Genomic DNA, 20,305 nt, shown 5'->3' on the forward strand with positions numbered 1-20,305 from the left:
TCAATTTTTGTTTTAATAAGCATGTTTGTGTCAAGTCTTAACTGACTAGAAAGCACATTTGCATGAAAGTAGTGGCATCAGCAAGTACTACATGTTTAAGCTAAAGAAGATGGAACTATGGAGTGGTGTAACAGAAAAATTTTCGCCCCATCGTCGGGAGATCACGATGCCACGGCTATCTGTGGCTGGGAGCTAAGGGAGCTAATTGGCTGTTCTCTGGGTGGGTGGGGTGGGGGGTGGGGGGCGGGGGGCATGCTGTCTCTTCCCTGTCAATCACAGCGACTAGCTAATCCTGGGCATCTGTTAGCTCACGTATGAGGAAGAGGGAGGATAGCGCTTTCTGTTTTCGAACTGGTATTCATGCTGCATCACAGTGCAGCGTGTCAGAGCAGTAGTTTGAAAAGATACGGCGGCTGGCTTCACGTGTCACGGAGGAAACGTGTTACCCTTCACCCTCCTCGCATGGTAACTGTCATATGATAGGGAAGAGCTGGCTGGTGGGTGAGAATTGGCAGGTGACCAAAACTGGGGAGAAAATTAGACGACTAACCACATGCTATGGATACTAATATATTTTCAGAGCAAATTTTTTTCCCCAAATGTAGTCATTCCATAGCACTATGCTGATTGTATGCACTGCAATAATTCACTGACAATTTCCATTTAATAATGTGTATCTTTAAAAATTTTGAGTTATGTAATTATAATACTGTGCCAGACAGGAATTTTTAGGACTTTGTAAAGCATTAATGCATCCTGTATGAATTTACTGACTGTAGACATAAAAGACTGAAAATAAAACTGTAACTGAATTATATATATGTGGGTATGTGTGGGTTGCTGGGCTGTTACAGTCTAACATCACATTTATAACAAAAAACAAAACAAAACAACAAGTTAGCAAATGTAAATAAGTGAAACTTTATTCCAAAAAAAAGTAGCTAGCCAGTATAAAAACATTTGTGCCCTATTAGAACACAATACAGTGCCATCACAGAACTTTAATAATAATTATAAGAATTAATAATAATTCAGAACCAATTTTTATTTTTGAAAACCTGTTTTCTTTATAAACCTTCCTTAATTTAAATAAATATGTATTAGTCATAATTACATACATTCAAACTTGCCGAACACAAAGTAGCCAATGATTCTTATTACTTCTGTGGCACATTTTGGCTCGCTGTAAATCAGACTCCATATCTCTCCCTGTCATTATGATTGGAAGTGTGTGGCTAAATTGTTATTTTAATAAATGCGTTTAGTTGTATTATGGATTGTAACTGATTATGAAGCTGAACTGAGTGAGTGAAATAGTTAAATAAACTTACAGATTAGAAGTGAGTACATGTCCAGCAGACAGAGGTTATTTTAAAAGTACTAACATCTTCAGTAGTCTTCTGTCCATGTCACTTTTCTTACTGTGACCATGGTTTTTCCTCTACCACATCTATTACAGCTTTTAAATATTAAATCTTACGACCTCATCTAAATCCTGTCTTACATAACAGATCATCTCAAATGTTATGATCAACCCCATTCCTCTTTGCAGTAAAGTTAAATTTCCATACTGCATAAAACATCCTGATTCCCTGTCATTCTTCTCAAGTAGTTGCCTATTTGCTGTAACCCATTTGGGAATTGACGAGGGTGTAGTAAACCCCCTGCTGGCTGAGGAGCTGTTTGTGTGTGCCCTGCTCCACCACCACACCATTCTGAAACACAGCAATAACATCAGCATTCTTGATGGTGGACAGCCGGTGAGCCACTATGATGCAGGTACGACCCTCACGAGCCTTATCCAAGGCTTCTTGCACGATCTGCACCAACAGAGAAAATCAGTCATTCTCATGCTGTTGAATATCTGCATAGGCACTGGGTTACTGCTGCTATGAGTTTGAGTTTTCACTCTTTCAACCCTCAAGCACCATGCTGTTTATATTAAAGCAATATCCAAACATTGGGCTTAATTTATATCCCTAGACAATGCAGACACAAGCCCTTAGATGGTGGAACACAAGCATGTTCCACAGGTAGTCAAATGCATAAATCCTCCTCCTTCCCTCCTTCTGCTCCCAAGCATTATCGAACAATAAACCAATGTCTCAGGTCTACAAGTGCAATAATACAAACGCACACACCACACTGCATATTTGCACTAATCTGTGAACACCTCTCATATGTTTACACAAATCTTATACTGTTACACTTATGTTTATTATTCATATATCCTGATATACATTCATAGAGTATACAACAACGTTATGTATACTGTATTCTGCACTGTTGTTCTTGTTTAATTTGCGCCAGTGTACACTACAATATTTTGCACTAACCATTGTATATATTACCTTTTGGAATACCTCTCTTCTTGTCTAGCAACAATACTGAACCCCCAACTGCTCCCCGGGCGCCGCAGCAAAAAAAAAAAAGGCTGCCCACTGCTCTGGGGGTGTTCACGGTGTGTGTGTGTTCACTACTGTGTGTGTGCACCTGGATGGGTTAAATGCAGAGCACAAATTCCGAGTATGGGTCACCATACTTGGCTACACTTCACTTGTGGGGGCTTTTACATTGCTTTTCTTATAGTACATATACACACTTGCACTCCGATGTTCATCACTGAACTCTTATTCACAGCATCCTCATACTGAACATCCTTTCTACATACTTAGTACTACTTGTATTTACTCTTCTATATCTTGTATACGGTTTTGATTTATAATGTCACTATCCCCATGTCACCCAGAGGGGTCCCTTTTGAGTCTGGTTCCTCTTATGGTTTCTTCCTCATGTCATCTCAGAGAGTTTTCCTTACCAATGTTATATCTAGCTTGTTCAATACGGATCTAAATCTACATCCGGATTTCTGTAAAGCTGCTTTGCGACAATATCTATTGTTAAGAGCACTTTACAAATAAAATTGAATTTAATATATCAACTTTAAAGTCTGTTTTTTTCCCTAATATTTTTATAATTCTTTCTAATATGTTAAATTAAATTTAAATTTCTAGATCCATAAGCCTAGATCTAAAATCACATTATGGCTCAGTACCTTTTCACTTTCTGTGTCAAGAGCCGATGTGGCCTCGTCCAGTAGCAGCAGTTTGGGGTTGCGCAGGATGGCTCTAGCAATAGCGATGCGCTGCTTCTGTCCGCCTGACAGCTGAGTGCCTTTATCACCTGCCTGAGTCTGATATTGCTGAAAGACAGAATACATCAGACGCACACAAACACACACACACCAAACCAGTTAGAGGATGTTCACTCATCATGCTTACACATGCTTGTACATCACATATCATTTCCATGTTGTATATTTGTAAACATGCTAAATCAAAATGTCAGTAACAGTTTCTTAATTTGACGATTATGCAGATAGATATTTATTCTAATTTACACTAAAGAAAATATGCACTTATGATTTAATATTGCATCTAATGGAGCTAAAATGTTTTTAGTGTATATAAAATACTTGAGTTTTATGTTGTCTGATGGGATGGATGTTCTATTAGCAACCTGAGAATGGGACTCTGAAATAATTAATGCTGGTTTTAATAATATTAGGACTGAAACAAAATGATGTTCATCATGTAATCATGTATACCTGTGGAAGCCCCTCTACGAAAGAGTGTATATTGGCAGCCTTGGCAGCTTGTTCGATCTCCTCCTGAGCGACCTGCCTGCTATTATCTCCGTATGCGATGTTCTCGGCCAGGCTGCAGTCAAATAGCACAGGCTCTTGGGATACAATACCAATCTGAGAGCGCAGCCAGTGGATGTTTAGCTGTTTGACGTTGTTATCATCTAGCATCTGCCAATCAAAACACAGATAATGTTATCATCTACATTACTAAAACATTAGAAACAGCACAGATGAAAAATAGTATAATGACTCAGATAGGTTCTGTCATGTTTTAGTGAGGAATTTAGAGAAGGCAGTGTATGAGAGCATGAGAGCAATCTCACTTTCTGGATATAGGTTTATTGTGCAATTTGTCTAAATAAACAACAGAGGACACTGAATGGTATTTTATGAGCTAAAGAGTACAGTTCCTTTTGGCTATCAGGAAGTATAAGCCAGCAATCCATGCAGTTAGACTCATTGACAGGTATATTACTTCATTTAAGATTATTACTTGTCACACTGTAAGTGGTGGTTCCAGTAAAACCTAGGTCAAATTCTACAGCAGACTGTGATAACATTTTCTCCATGTCAGATTATACAATGAAGATCCTCTAATGATAGACCTGTGATTAAAGAAAACTACTAGAATGTGCTTCCATCAACAATCAATGCAATCCTGGAAAATGGTATCGCTTAAACAGAAACATTCTTGAGCTTGAGGTAATGAGGAATATTTTTCTGGTCATTAGCACATTTCGCATTTGTTTCACCAGTGCCACTGTTGTATTTGTAGCTGTCCTGTGAGTTTTGCTAATCCTGTGCCATCTTCCTATTGGTGGCTTTTTGATAAGTGTTGTAACAACAATCACACAGAGTTTTTATGTAAACTTTTATTTATATACACTGCCAGAACTTTGTTGTCAGCTGTCTTTGGTCAAGCTCATGTTTTTATGTTTTCTAAAACCACCAATCTCAAATCATGACTAAATAGTTCTTTTACAATGTGTGATTTTTTTGAGTCGAAAATTTTACAGTGTAAATCTGCCTTTAATCATCCTCTTGCTTTTCGTTAGTGTTAGTTTCTTACAACAGCAGCACTGTTGGTTGGATTTTTTGGGGATTTTTGTGACAGTGAGGTGTTTAAAAACCCCAGCTACACTGCTGTACCAGCATCATACACACTTGCCACACTGTGCAGAAACTAGTCCACTTAAAGTATACCTATTAAAGTGGTAATCCTATGGTAGTCACTTTCCAATAACAGATGGGGTAAAGGGGTTTGTGCATAGCAATATACAGGGTACAGTCAGTAATTGTACAACTGCAAAGTGTCCCTTCATGCTTTTTACCTGAATAAATGCCCAATGTGTTTATATATAGTGGATAAGTTAAATGCACAGTAAAAAACTGATATTGTGTATGTGTGTGTGTGTGTGTGTGTGTGTGTGTGTGTGTCTCACCACTGTGCCTTCTAGGGGATCGTAAAATCTCTCCAGCAGCTGTATGGTGGTACTCTTGCCACAGCCGCTGCTGCCCACCAGAGCAAGGGTCTGACCCTTCTTCACTCTGAGCCGCAGGCCCTGCAGTACAGGCACATCTGGCCGTGACGGATATCTAAATTTCACATCCTGAAAGCGCACATTCCCTTCGAAGTGATCCTGCAAACATAAGACAGAGTTACTCCAGAGGTGTGTACATGCATGAACTGAAATGTACTACACATTAACACTTAACACTAACACAACATAAACAAATTTCTCAGTGTTAATGTTACATTTTATGCTGAAAAAACCACATAAAAATGCATCTGAAAGGGCCACAGTTTGCTTCCTTTTGGTTGAAGTTCACAAAGCCATAAGACAATCATTAATTTACAATGGCAAATACAGAAGTCTCAGCCTAATATTCATTCTGAGTGTTTAAAATGAATTAAATGAAATAAATGAAATAAAAATTAATAGCACAGGAGAATTCTATCAAGAGTATTTCTTTTTTATTTAGAGAAAGAGAAATGAGAGAAACAAAGGGAAAGAGCACTGTACCGGCTTTTCTCCCTTCTCTGAGTCATTGTCGATATCTGGCACTCGATTGATGAGCATTAGGATATGGGAGGCCGACATCTTAGCCTTGGCGTAGTTTGGAGTAAAGGAGTTGGCTTCTCCCATTGCCATGGCTCCATATATTACAGCTGAGATTACACTGAAAAATAATCAATATACATTATATAAGAATAGTTAATTAAAAAGAATATTAAAACAACTTTAAAAGTTTCCAGTGAAATAAGTGGAAGGACAGACAAGTCTTTGTCTTGACAGATAATATATGTCAGAATATGATTTGCTTTTCCCCCACTGCCACTCCTTTAGTGTTATATGATCAGGGAACAGGATAGTCAGGAACAGCATAGTCTGTACATAAACTCTGAGATTAAAATGCACTAAATGGAAATCTGGTGCAAAGTAATACAAAGTAATATTGTTGCGTATACTTGATGTCTGGACAAACAAGAAGCAAATATTTTGATAGAACTTTGTTTTTCAATTCAGAAAGCAAAAAATCCAGTAAATAAAAAAAAATGGCAGATAGTGCCCTTTGCCTAAGTAGACATGCTTCTCACTTTTTTAAATGATTAACTTATACCATGGGAACCAGCAACCTTTGTATCCCGTGATCTGTTCTGTCTACTACTGTCCATGTCCAAGTCACTCTAATTCCTCGTGTGTTTATCTGTATATGTGTTTGTGTGTGTGTGAGTGCCTGTTAGTGTAGTACTGATTAATTTTTTGCATGCACTGACTCATGAAGACACTAGTAAGCTATTGGTTAACATACTTTATACATTGTCTTGTACTCACCTTGAATTTTTTTCACATTTTATAGTGTTAGAACCTAGCCTCATGGGTTTCAAAATCTAGTGGAAATCCTTCCCAGAAGATTCAAGGCTGTTATAGAAGCCATGGGACGGGGGGCAACTCCACATTTATGTTCATGAACAACCAGCACATATGGGTGTGATGATCAGAAGTCCATACGTCTGGCAGTATTGTGTATAAGACTTCTGATAGTAACTAGTTGTTCAACAACAGGGGGAATACTTAAATACTGCAATCACTACTTTATGTAGAAGGTTCATTTTAATCACTTACAGAAAAACACCCTCAAACGTCATCATTTTCTGCTCAATGAGCCATGCACCAAACTTGAAGCAGCCTGCATAGGCAAAGTAGATCATGGCTTGGGAAAAAGAGAAAGTAAAGCCAAAGATATGTGCCTTCTTCTGAGCATTCCTGGAAAAAAAAAAAAAACATACAACCACCAAAATCACTTTGTTACTCCTTTATGTAGTTAGCTATAAGACTTTTTGATCAAGCATAGACAGATGAACTGACTTGTATGGAACAATTAGGTTCTGCTGGTAAAGACTCTCAAACTTCCTCTCTCTGGTCAATGATACGACTGTGCGGATATTTTCTATGGCTTCAGTAGCAATCTGAGAAAAAGAGAAAACAATGACATGTCTTGGTAAAAAAAAAAAGTTGCAAAACAATTTTGCACTGGTTTCATTCTAATTAACACAAAACATCAAATTGCTAAATATACTGTGGAAAGCCATATCAAAACTTCAGACTGACTAAAGTTGGGATTCCTTCAACAGCAAGGACATGAATCATGTCTTTTATTTGCTTAGTTTACTATGAACAATGCAGCACCTTTCCAGCTTGCTCTAACTCCTTCTTGTCCTTTGCAGCATGGCCTCCTAACAACTTCATTTGAATAGCTCCTGCTACAGCCATAACTGGCACAATGGAGAGGATGAGGAGGGTGAGCTGCCAGCCGTACACAAACGAGATGATGATTGCAGTGCCAAGGTTGGCCACATTCTGAGCCAATGTGGCCAGTCTCAACCCCGTTGCCTGCCAAAGAACATTCACAATATATTAATACTACTTTTAGTGTTTCCCCTTTTCCTTTAAAGCAAAGAGGAGGAGATAGAAAAAGTTCTAACTGTATTAATGTTGGATAGCTCATGTTTTACTGCAACAGGTTAATAAACCTGCAGAAAAGGTGCTAGTACGTGAGTATTAGGAGTTGTGATATTATGTTTTTCTCCCCATATAAGTACATCTCTTTTTAATTAATAAGGGGTGCACTTACATGCTAATACATTAATTCATTTATGCATGACAAGGAAGGATTAGCTGATATGTAAGCATCCAGATATCTTCAGTGTAGGGATGTAACCAAATACGAATGCATTACTCTGAATGAACAGCTAATGTATGCTACACAGACACAAAAGCCGACACAAACAGGAGGCATACTATTCACTTTATTTATTTATTTATTTGAAAGTTTGCCAGAAAGAAAAAAACTTCGGGTTTAAATACGAATACAGATACAGATATGGATATTTGGAGAACTAAACAAATATAGATACAGTTAGTGGTACTCCTCAACTTTCCTCTGGACTCTTGAACTGTCAGATTTGGATACAACAGTTTATGCATGGTTAACTTGTAGAGAAGTTACAGAATGCCAGATTTTAATCACTCATACAAACTACATCAGTACTTAAATCTAGCCTTGTAGCTTCAAGAAGCTAGAGACTGAATATAGATTAAAGAGAAGGGATAAAAACTCACACCCTGCACTTGAGCAGTGTCTGTGGCCAGTCTGGTCGTCAGCGCTCCCACACTATTCTTAGGGTCATCATACCAACCTAGGTCCTAAAACACACACGCACACATAAAATGAGCTCAGTCCTCCCACCTACTCTGTACATGACCATGGTTTAGGTGATATACTGGAAGCATTATTGTTTTGACTCTGACCTGTCTCATCATGGATTTAAAGGCTCTGTACCTCAGTCTCATGGTCAGAATCTCACCAGCTTTCCCAAAACAGAAACCCTGAGAGAAATAATTCAAATATATTTTATTTACAAGTAAATTGCAAAAAACTATAGTCTACAGTAACAATATCAAATGCATATCAGGTCCTACAGATCTTTTGTGTTGTTTTAACTGTTAAAATGATCTGTGGTGAAGGCCACTTCTGGTTCTTGGCCCAACAGTGCAGAGGTTAGCCTTACTTAGAAATTCGTATATTACTACATAAAATATACTAAACCCAGGACTTTTACTTTACCCAGTAATAACTGTAATATTTTATAATTGCCACTGTTGACACCTGTGCTAAATGTCATGGCAGATACACTGGGTTAATCAATAACCCATCAATGCTCTCTTGACTTACTCACACAACTATGTCTGTAAATGAATGACCTGTTATTGAAACTTTATTGAATGAAATCAAGTAGTAAAATGGAAGTCAATAAACTTTTTAACATGAACAATGATACAGTATGTTTTTAAGGCTTATACTACCGCACCTGTAAGAAAAGAGCGATGAAGGAAACCACCCCAATGATAGCAAACAGCAGTGAGAAGAGATTCGCCTTTTCCCTTTTAATGTCCTCGTTTACCTCAGCAAACACCTGAGAGAAAAAAGTGGGAATCCATCATCACTCTGATTTTTTAAAAATATCTTTGGTATTAATAACTGCCTTTGTGTGTATCCTACAGCAGTGATTTTGGAGAAGATAACAGCAAAAGCAGGCTGCAGGCCCCCATTGATGATCGCACAGAAGATGCCCACCACCATGTAGGGCCATTCTGCCTTATTCAGACTCAGTACTCTGAAGAATGACACTTCTGGGACCTTTTCCTCCTACAGAGAGAGACGAAATACAGTGAAATACTTTTACAATATCAGTATCATCTTCAACATCTAATCAAAAATGGACAGATGATAATGCTATATTTTCTCTTCCTATACAAGCTATGTTTTTCCTTTGTTTTAGGTCACATTTTCAACATCTGAATGAAAATAAGAATAAATGTATGTTGTGAAATGTGCATTGCTGGGTGTTTTACCTGTGCTGAATCTTTGAGTTCATCCTCCTGGCCTTTCTCTGAGCCAATGAAACTCTTGGATTTCTGTCTGTAGAGTGTGTGTTCTGTCACAGACGTGGTAGAGGGGCTCTTCTCATCCAGCCCTGCCTCCTCTGCTTTTAATTCTGTGGCTTCTGTGCTCTTAAACGTCTGAAGAGTCAAACTGGTTTTTATTTCCATAATGTTTGGACACATTAATGTATATACAATATATACATTACAGATAAATATGTATGAACTGAGTCACTCTTATAATCATTCTCTCTTAAACTGTGAGAGATCAGCTCACCTGCATAGTGACCAGTGAGTGGTAGACTCCCTTTCTCTCCATCAGTTCATCGTGTGTGCCGAGCTCTACAATGTTCCCGTTCTGGAATCCAGCGATGACGTCAGCATTGCGGATAGTGGACAAACGGTGGGCCACTATGATGGTCGTCCTGCCAAGTCTCACCTACACCAAATCCATGTATAAAGCTTATCATACCAAATATACTTTCTTTGACTACAAGTGAACTTTATGCTTTTTTTTTTTTTTTTTTTGTCCAATTCCTGCCCACTAGGTTGTCCATCATGTTAGCTATGCTGTAAACGTTACTGAGATAAACTATAACTCCCGATAGGACGGTAATGCAGATCAGAAACAGAGGCTACGTCAAATGTGTCTAACTTGAAAGATTATCTCGTGGCTCATTCTTGTCAGCAAACTCATAAGGAATAAAAGGAAATTAAAACTAAAATATCCTACATGTTTTCTGAATGACTGCCTGCCTGCCTGTCTGTCTGTCTGTCTGAGCAGATTCTCCAAGTAATGCCATGGTGATGGCTGATTTGCCTTGGCAACCCAATTGCTCTTTGATCAACCGCTGTAGACTGCACAAGAAGTTGGAGCATCATAAATGGTCAACCAGTCTCCATGTTTGATGATAAGATAGATAAACATTTTGTATGACACAATGACTATCGGATTGGGTTACACCTCACTTACAAGCAGCTCTGGATAAAATACTGCCATTAACCAGCCTGCTATGCCTCCAAAGGTGTAATAAAGTGGTCTTGTTTGATGTGGTTACCTTATCCAGGGCTGCTTGTACAATCGCCTCACTTTCTGTGTCCAAAGCTGATGTTGCCTCATCCAACAGGAGGATCTTGGGATTGCGCACAAGAGCTCGGGCGATGGCAATTCGCTGTTTCTGTCCTCCACTCATCTGTGTGCCTCTGTCTCCCACCAGAGTCTCAAATTTCTGAAAATTGCACACATAATAAATGAATGGAGCCTAACAGAGCTTTTATTTTTATTGCCAGACACTTAGTTTTTTTTTCCTATTTAGTCCTTTGAATAACAGGCTCCTTTCTTATGATGTTCTCCTCCTTTTTTTGCTTATTCTTAGGTGGTCTTACATCAGGAAGTTTCATGATGAAATCATAAGCATTGGCTTCACGCGTGGCCTGCTCTATCTCCTCCTGCGTCACATCCTCACGGCCATATCGAATGTTCTCGGCAATTGTGGTGGCAAAAAGAACGGGCTCCTGACTCACAACGCCGATCATCTCCCTCAGACAACGCACGTTCAGAGTGCGAATGTCATGGCCATCTATACTCACCTAGAGAAAGAAAGTGGGTTGAGATGAGAAAGGGTTGAGAAAGTGTGTCTCCTTTTATTTTGACCACTGTCTCTTTTTCTCTGCCCACACTTACTGCTCCTTCTTGGGGGTCGTAGAAGCGCTGAATCAGTTGGACTGTTGTACTTTTACCACAACCGCTGCTCCCTACAAGAGCAATAGTCTGTCCACTGCTGATCTTAAGATTCACGCCATTTAGGACCTACAAACACAACAAGAAATGGGTGCTCTGAACATTTTTTCCTTTGACATTTTCCTTTAAGACCAGTAAGATTGACAGTTAACATTTGGATAAGTAGAAGCTTGAATGTACTTTCACATCCTGCCGCGAAGGGTAGCTAAAGTGAACGTCTTTGAACTCAATATTTCCTTTGACCATGTCGGGTTTGTGGCCTTCATCTGAGAAACTGTTGATGCTGGATTTCTGTGGACAAAATAAAGGAGTGCTTGACTTCCCCATACGAAAACAAAAACAAACTCCAAAACAAATAATTAATAAAATATTTCATGTTTTTAGCTCCTGACCAAAAGCACATCTAATGGAAGCTTGTTTGGACTGAGTGTTGTTCAGAACTCAGTAGGAGACTAGCTCTGGTCTGAGTTCTGAACAACACTGAAACAATGGCAGGAAGCTCTAACGCCATGTTTTAATTTATTTGGATAGGCTCAGATGCATTTCTGAATTTTTCTTTGTTCCTCAAAGCCCCTGTTTGCGCCCTGAATGTTTATTATAACTGAAAAATTGGCCATGAAATAGAGTGTGTGTATATCTGTGTGCATGTTTGAGTGTACACTAATCCCACACCCTGACCTCTTCTTTCCGTACTGGGAAGAAGCAAGAGGCAGGAAGTGAGAAGTCCCGGGCAAGATGTCCTCCAGTTCAATATGCTAGAATATTTTATTATTATTTTATTAAGACAACTTCCCTTGTAACTGCTGGGAAAGTAATTAACTTCCAGTCTCTGTACTTTAGTCCTACTGTAGATTTACATTTGGTATAATCTTTGACATCCAGCATTATAACTAAGGACTAATATTAAAAATGCAGTAGGGATTTTCCTTTTGTTTAACTTTAAAAATTTTAATTCACTAGATGTGAAGGATTTGTGATTACTAATTCTTTAGGGCTGAAATTAAAACCTGAATCCAAGAAGACAATTATAAATAAAATAAAACTATAAAACTATAAATAAAATATCCCAAAGGTGTGCATAACCCTGAGATGACCTTCTCACTGGTGGAAAATGATAGATCAACATTGCCTACAGCTAGCTCATCAGTGTGAAGAATATCTAAGAGTAAGAGTTACTTCAGAGTTAGCTCAGGGTCTGTGGTTTTGTTATGTAATATCTTTGAGAGAAAGCACAAGGTCAGTAGGAGGTGTTACTCACATGATCGATGATGTTAAAAACCTTGTGAGCAGCCCCTCGTGCGCTAGAAAACGCTTGAATGTTAGGAGAGGTCTGGCCAAGGCCGAATGCTCCAATCACAACAGCGAAAAAAACCTAAATGGGGAACAGAAAATGTGGCTTTTTCTGCTTCTGTATGTGGTTATGACTAAGTTAACAATTTAGTAGATTGGACAGTGATATTTCTTTTTGGAAAATGTTGCATTTGTATCTTTGTCATGCTATGCGATTTGTACTGTACACAATTTTAAGTGAAAGCTCAGTTTAACTGGGCTATTAATTTTGATATAAAAAAATATATGATCTTGTGACAATAGCCAACAGTGACTGACTATCCTTTTTGATTCATAGATTTAACAGTCAAGTGACTGAATAGATTAAACCTTATACTCACTGTCAGGAGTGTTCCGATGTCATACTCTCCAGCGAAAATCAGTGTGCTGCCATACCAGAAGGACAGAGCGTAGGAGATGTAGATCATGAAGTATGTGAAACCCACAGCAATGTTTACTGTAATGGCTTTCTTTATACCAACGTTCTTGGCTTCTTCCAGGTTTTTCTGATACCTTTCAAGAAGTAAGAGAAACTGGTAACACAAAGATGATTAAAGAGCCTCTAATAACATTTGAATGGTTGCACCAAGCAACCTATAATAGTTTCCATGTATCTTTACCACTTACCTATTAAATTGTGCAACATGTAACATTGTATTTAAAAAGGAAAATGTTATATTTGTTGTTTTTATATCTAATATTTGCACAAGGGACACAAATGCGTGGCAGTGTGCAAAAATGTCACTATGCCTGAATTCAAGTTTTTTGTCAGTAATACACTTTGACACCTCAACTTTAGGAATTTTAGGAAACTAAATCACTTTGGAAATAGTTTTGTTTTACCTGCATATTGTCAAACCAAGACCATGCTGTGTAAGGAGCCAGTTTAATAAACATGGGGGTAAAATAGTATGTCTGCTTAAAGATGTCTTAAAAACTAGCAAGATTTTAGACATCTCGCACAGTGAATGTCATGCTTTGATAAAGTTGTTGAATAGCTATTTGCCATAGTGAAATGAACAGCCTAATCAATTGCAAAAACCAGTTTGTAATCAAATACCAGGTGTCACAATATCCATGATGCTCCTGCACCACAGTCAAAATGGATCATTAAATGTAAATCACTCCTTTTTCACTTTTGGTGCTAATCAGATTTAAACATGCTAAAATTTTACTTGTGGTTGAAGTACATGCAAAAGAGAAACATATTTCATTTCAGGAAAGCGTTTGGTTTTCAGAACTATACATACAGTAGAAAATATCAAAAGTTCACCATCTAACAAAGCACAGATAATGTGCAACTACATGAGATAATAACTTTACCACATAACCGTTAAGTTCATTTGTCTGCTGTTCAAATACAATTTACTGACTGTGTGTAGACACTTCTGATCTACGATTTTAAATACTAGTTGTGCCGTGTACATACAGTTATATCTACATATATATCATATCTTTGCTTAGACACAATTATAGTGGTCTTAACGTTCCCCAGATATTGGCTTTACACAAACACACCTCTTTAGTTCCTTCTTCTGTCCTCCAAAGGCAAAGACAGTTCTGATGGCAGACAGCACCTCTTCAGCTACAGCTCCAGCTTTCGCATATGCTGTCTGCTCCCTCGACGTGAATGAGGTCATCACCTAAACAGGAAGCAGGCAAATGTCAACACTTCTTTTTCCATGTTTATAATCAAATGCTGCTCTTAACTGAATGGGAAATGTTTTGGTGGTTAAAAAAAATGTATGAAAATCCTCACTATAGCTTACATTTCAAGTGTTCTCCCTGCCCTCCACCTCCCCATACACGCACTGAAATGCACCAGTGAATCATGCTCTTCTCGTCTCTGTTCTTGTGTCTGGTTACATTCTCTTACCTTGGTAATGACAGCACCTGAGATGCCTAGCAGGGGGCTTATGGAGATGATGACAAGGGTGAGCTTCCAGCCTTTGATAAAGCCAATGATGAAGCCTGTTAAAAAGGTGCTGATGGACTGAATTAATGTGCCCAGCTTGTCTCCAATGCCTTCATTTATCTTAAAGATGTCACTGAAGAGAGAACAGAGTGTAATACAGATATTTGTAAAACAAATCTTCTTTGATGAAAATTGCCTTTTACTAACTATGTGGAAGTTTTAATCCTTTTAAAAAAATCTTACAGATATCTGTGCATTGATTCACAATTGTTTAAAGAGAGAACTGAGTTACATATAAGAGCCCATTTTTCACTCCTACTTAAATACAGTGTATTTGAAATAAATTGTTCTTATTATTATCTAAAACTTCATAATTCTACTGGTACTCAACCCCGTCTCTTACTCTGTGAGCCGTGTGTTGAGCTGTCCTGTCTCATTGACATCAAACCAACCAATGTCCTGTTTGAGGATGGAGTGAAAGAACATCTTTCTGAGCCTCTTCACTTGTCGCCCTGCAGCCAGGGTCCAGAAGGCCACCTGCATATAGGCTGCAAAAAGGACTATGCCTCCCATGATGCTGTAGTAAATGGCATGCCTGAGCAGGGGCACACAGATAAGGGTGTAAGTATGAGTTTATAAAAGACCACAGTCAGTAAACCCTCTAGACATTAAACAATCTATGGGTTATTTTTTAATATTACTTCCATACCCCACAGAGTGTGATACCTACTGTACACTTACCTGGCCAAAAGCTTCAGGATCTCGAAAATTGCAATCTGACTGGCTATTCATATGTCTGTAGATATACATTTCTTATAGTCTAGTGAACTCAGGGAATGACATTAGCATTAATTAGCTCAGCAAAGGATACAGTGACCCAGTTAAAAATATGTCTGGATTTTTATTAACCAAGTTGAGGCCTATGTTTGCTTTCAAGCTATGAAGGCTAAATCAAGTCCTTTTTGTATAGTCTCTCTATGACAAAGTTACATGTTAGTTCCAGGGGGTTGAAAAAAGTTGAAAGTTTAAAAGTCTCACTTTGCTCTTAATGTTTGACTACATGATTGAGAAGAGGTGATATAGATATAACTGTGTTAAGATCAGTAGTAAATTACAGAAACACAGCCAGTAGTTGACTATGAACGTTGCATAAACTTTTAATTCAGACACAGCTTATGTAATGATGCACAAAGAGGAACCTGTTACCTTGTCATCTGTTCTCCAAGTGTTTGATTGGAAAATGGCCAGGTCATGTCTAGGATCAGAAATTGAGATATGTGTGTTTAGGAGTTAATTCCTTGTAGATCAATAAATTTGTTAAAAATATGGTCTTAAGTTGTGCATCTTTTTTGTCTCAAACTCTCACGTGTCTAAATTTAATCTCAGATGACAACACTAGATAAGGTAATTATATGTCAAAGTAAATGCTCATATAGAAATTGTTTTTTGACTCACTCTCAGTCATGTTTGGAGACAGGCTCTCTAAAATACTGTTGTCCACAAAGCTGTTAGTCATTTCTCCAAATACAATCACCATTGCAGGAAGCACTGCTCCATTGGCCATGGCCATAATGGCTCCAACCAACATCAGGAAAATGTCCAGACTATCAGCAAAGCGAAACTGATAGACAGTGAAAAGAGACACACAACATATTTGGTCAAATAAAAAACCTACATAAGCAAATTTGTAATCAATTTAAAATATTTATAGTCCTGTCCTTCTTCGACTGCATCATTCACAGTTTGACTGACAAGTCTTTGTATTGAATCTTGGCTCCCGTTATTATGAGGCAGTCTGTGATTAAAAACCATTCTAGACTATGTTTTGATGAATTTATAATAAATATTCAAAATTCAGTTCACTCAGCAAATATACAAAAAACAGTAACAAATTTACCACGTCTCTCGTCTGTAAATTAAATACCATGATCATGATATTGTAGGATTAAAATGAGATTATAAGATTTGGACTTCCACTCACAATTTCCAGCAGTCCCACCATTGGCTCTGGGGCAGCTTTCTTTTCTTTCTTTCCCTTTTTTTCCCCACTGTAAGACAAATGTATATCACACTCAAATACTCCAACAATCCCATTAGTCCCGGGAAATATGACAATATGACACCAATATTGTGATAAATTATGTCAATACACTTTTCTGAGATATTTGTACTGTTTACATTTTTTAATTCATAAAATGTTAACATTTTCACAGATTTTTTCCTCTTTTTCCATTTTATATTTGTAGACATTAAAATATCATTAAACCTTTTCACATTTGTTTCTAAATGCAACACTGCTGTGTATCTGATACACTGTTAGCAAACTTACATATCACAATGCACATCATGTATCATAGAAATGTCTTAAAGTATTGTGACATTTTCACTTATACCACAATTCTATTGAATCTTCAATTCTGATTGGTCAGAAAGTGTTGATTAATTTTCTATAACTGACAGTAGTTCTGTCTGCAAGGCAAATCACAGGTTTATATTAACGCACTCGTTCTATTACCTTATCTTTCTTATAGTATGAACTTACACAGGAACTCGTATAGTGAATGCTCCACATAATTTCAGCCTAATAATAAACCTATATATTTAACATAAACAAGTATAATCATTGATATGCTCCAGCTTTCTGTAGGGTGAGGTTTATTTAACATTTATGGAAGGAGTCTCCAGTGTCAGGGCTTTGTAACAGCTTTCCGCCACTATCTTACTATCTTCAGGAAAGAGAAAAAAAGAGATGCTGGTGAAGAAACAACTGTTTATACAGCTGTTATAATGTAACTGATATCAGGAACTAACTTGTCTCACAGACACTCCATAATGTTCCTTCATAGGACGTGCTTAAAGTATACTTTCAAGTCAATATTTAGTTTTCTTCTCAACTACTGTATAGTTATTAATAGGCATACAGCATCTGGGATACTTTAGTTTTTGTCCCAAGTTAGTACAAAACTACACATGTTCTTATTTAAGTATACCTTCAATAATATACAGTTATGTGCAAATGTTTGTGGTTAATCATTATCACAAGATAACAAAATGGTCCAAAAGTCAGCATGTTAACAGCAAAACAATGAAAATGATATTTCCAAATGATATATTAATGTGAACTTTTAATTCAATCGGCTCTAAGGACTTTTTCCGGTCTCCTGCTATTTTGTTTTCTGCAAATCACTGGCAAGTTTTTATAAGGTACATTCCACTTTTTTGAGCATGTCTTTGTGTCTACTCTATAGACCCAGGATCCATGAACATTTTTATTTTACTATACCCTTTCCATTAACCTGAAAAAGGTTTTACATTGCTTTGATTGTTGTTTTCTTGATCCTATTGACTCTGAACTTGGATGCCCACAGGAAAGCTGAGCGCTTGAGGTTGACTGAATCTTTAATTCCTTGAACATTTAACATTTTAAATCTTTAAAAAGTGAACATGTCTTGATTCTAGTAAACCATTAGATGTCTTAATAAGTTAATTTAAATAATAAAAATAACTGCTGACTCATTTGCTATGTGTTTAGACTGGATGGAAGTCTTTTTTGTAGAGGGGGTGCAAACTTTTGCACTCAACTGTTCGTAAACAGTTACATTACACTTTAAAAAGTAATGTATCATTAAAATATAGTATGTTTTTATAAGACAACGTACCTTATGTCTCCATTTGGACTGCCTTGTCTTTCCTCCTTCTTTAAGTCGTACTTTTTACCCATGGTGTCTGTTTTTGTCTTGTTTCTCTGAAGCCGCTTGTTGTTCAGGAATGATGTTAACTTGAGCTCTGCGGCTTCCTGAGGCAAATTAATAATTTTTTTTTATAATAAGAACTTCACTGTGTCATCCCCAGTACGGAGAAGGTCTACACAACATGAGCAAAACGACATAAAACAGTCCGAGAAGTACAAGCGACGATAAATTACAAATGTAGAGTTTAGCTTGTTTACACACAGCCCTTACCTTACGGAGAGCTCGCGCGCGTTTTTCAGGTCGACGAGCTTGGAGAGGTAGCGCGCGGTCAGTGCGTGCGAGAGCTTTTATTGTACCTGCAGTGACGTCATTTACAGCAGGAAGCACGAGGCTGTTGATATATGTTGCATATGCTGGTTGAATTTGGTGTTAGACATTTTGTCAGGCAGCATTAATGTTGTGAATAATGTGAATAGTGTTCAGTCTCTTTTGTTTTCTTGTGGCACTGAATAAAAAATGTTGCATATGCTGGTGTCTTATAAAAGATGTAAATACGTATAATACTGTATATCTGAGCAAATATGAAATGAATTACATTCTTCAGAAAAAGAACAAAGAAAAAACAAGAATAAAAAAAAAACTGTCCCGTTTCGGTGCCCACTGTAGCCTCAGATTCCTGTTCTTGGCTGACAGGAGTGGTACCTGATGTGCTCCTCTGCTGTTGTGGCCTATGTGCCTCGTGGTTTGACGTGTTGTGCTTTCTGAGATGCTTTTCTGCACACCACGGTTGCAAAGAGTGGTTAATCGAGTTACTCTAGCCTTCCTGTCAGCTCAAACCAGTCTGGCCATTCTCTTCTGACCTCTCTCATCAACAAGAACTGCCGCTCACTGGATGTTTTTTTGTTTTTCGCACCATTCTGTGTAAACTTTAGAGACCGTTATGTGTGAGAATCTCACTTGATCAGCAGTTTCTGAAATACTCAAAGCAGCCCATCTGGCACCAACAACCACACCACTGTCAAAGTCACTGATATCACATTTTTCCCCATTCTGATGTTTCATGTGAACATTAACTGATGCTCTTGACCTGTATATGTATGATTTTATCCACTGTGCTGCTGCCTCATGAGTGGCTGCTTGTATAATTGCATGGATGTGTAGAGGTACAGGTGTTCCTATTCAAACATACAGTATATCCCATACACACACACTGAACTGTATTTAAGCATTTAAGCAACTGCTGTAGATGGAGTAAAAGTTAAGTGAAGTACACAGCATTTCTATAGAAATAGGCCGTATCGTACTACAAAAGTTACTTAAGCAAGCAAAGTGCTTTTCATATGAAAAAACAGCAAGTGTCCTTCATATTGTGGTGACAATGTGATGATGATGATGATGTTTGTGTTTGTGTGTGGAATCTTCCCTGTTGTCATATATGAACAGAAAATACAGAGAGATTTACTTCTGAAAACAGTAAATATAAAATATTATAGCTATAAATCATGTAAAATAATAAATATGGTTGAGTTATGTGTCAAACTATTTTGTATTTCACACTAAAAAAATCAGAATTTATATATAAAGTGTATAATATAATGAATGATATGAATAATATGTGCTTTGCAACATGGTCATTGTTTTTTTGTACATGTATAGGTCCTGCTATGGAGGGAGCACCAAGGTCATTCTATTGCTTGTTATATAAACATAATAAAACTTACTTGTTATACTTGTTATACTGAGGTGTAATTGTACTGAAATCATAATAAAGCCAAATTTCTGGCAAAGGTGAGCCTCCATATAAAGTTGTTAATTATTAATATGACTAGACTGTATCTATATTCAATTCGTTGTCATTTTTTAAAACAAATATATAAAATAAAGTAGTACAAACAAATATATAAAATAAAGTAGTACAAACAAATATATAAAATAAAGTAGTACAGTGGGGCATACAGTATAATAGTTAATCAATTACAGAATCTGTTTAGTATATCTAACTATCTAACTGATATGTTCCGCACCATAAAGGAT

General features: G+C 37.4%; 1 protein-coding gene across 1 annotated transcript; it reads right to left on the reverse strand.

Moving 5' to 3' along the window:
• Positions 1–897: 897 nt before the first annotated feature.
• On the reverse strand, positions 898–18,621 carry abcb4 (ATP-binding cassette, sub-family B (MDR/TAP), member 4). Its single transcript, XM_026924200.3, has 28 exons — positions 18,542–18,621; positions 18,239–18,375; positions 16,561–16,627; positions 16,035–16,200; positions 15,786–15,834; positions 14,983–15,174; positions 14,541–14,712; positions 14,183–14,307; positions 13,006–13,177; positions 12,594–12,707; positions 11,516–11,626; positions 11,279–11,404; positions 10,981–11,184; positions 10,653–10,823; positions 9,872–10,033; positions 9,565–9,732; positions 9,212–9,358; positions 9,021–9,125; positions 8,461–8,538; positions 8,272–8,355; positions 7,339–7,542; positions 7,018–7,118; positions 6,775–6,915; positions 5,671–5,827; positions 5,089–5,286; positions 3,608–3,814; positions 3,056–3,202; positions 898–1,820 (listed from the first exon to the last, which is right to left on the reverse strand). The coding sequence occupies exons 2-28, from the start codon at positions 18,298–18,300 to the stop codon at positions 1,617–1,619; spliced, it is 3,834 nt and encodes a 1,277-aa protein (XP_026780001.2). The 5' UTR covers positions 18,301–18,375; positions 18,542–18,621; the 3' UTR covers positions 898–1,616.
• Between the last annotated feature and the right edge of the window lie 1,684 nt (positions 18,622–20,305).

The sequence above is a fragment of the Pangasianodon hypophthalmus genome, chromosome 22, assembly GCF_027358585.1.
Source record: "Pangasianodon hypophthalmus isolate fPanHyp1 chromosome 22, fPanHyp1.pri, whole genome shotgun sequence".
Taxonomy (NCBI): Eukaryota; Metazoa; Chordata; class Actinopteri; order Siluriformes; family Pangasiidae; genus Pangasianodon; species Pangasianodon hypophthalmus.

What these genes read in the sequence shown, in the direction of transcription:
- abcb4 (XM_026924200.3), bottom strand. Translation starts at nt 18,300, where the DNA reads ATGGGTAAAAAGTACGACTTAAAGAAGGAGGAAAGACAAGGCAGTCCA. An exon ending in CAGGTGCTGTCATTACCAAG is followed by an intron (nt 14,308 to 14,540) that starts GTAAGAGAATGT and finishes CTTCCTGTTTAG; the next exon opens with GTGATGACCTCATTCACGTC. An exon ending in ACGTTTGAGGGTGTTTTTCT is followed by an intron (nt 5,828 to 6,774) that starts GTAAGTGATTAA and finishes ATTATTTTTCAG; the next exon opens with TGTAATCTCAGCTGTAATAT.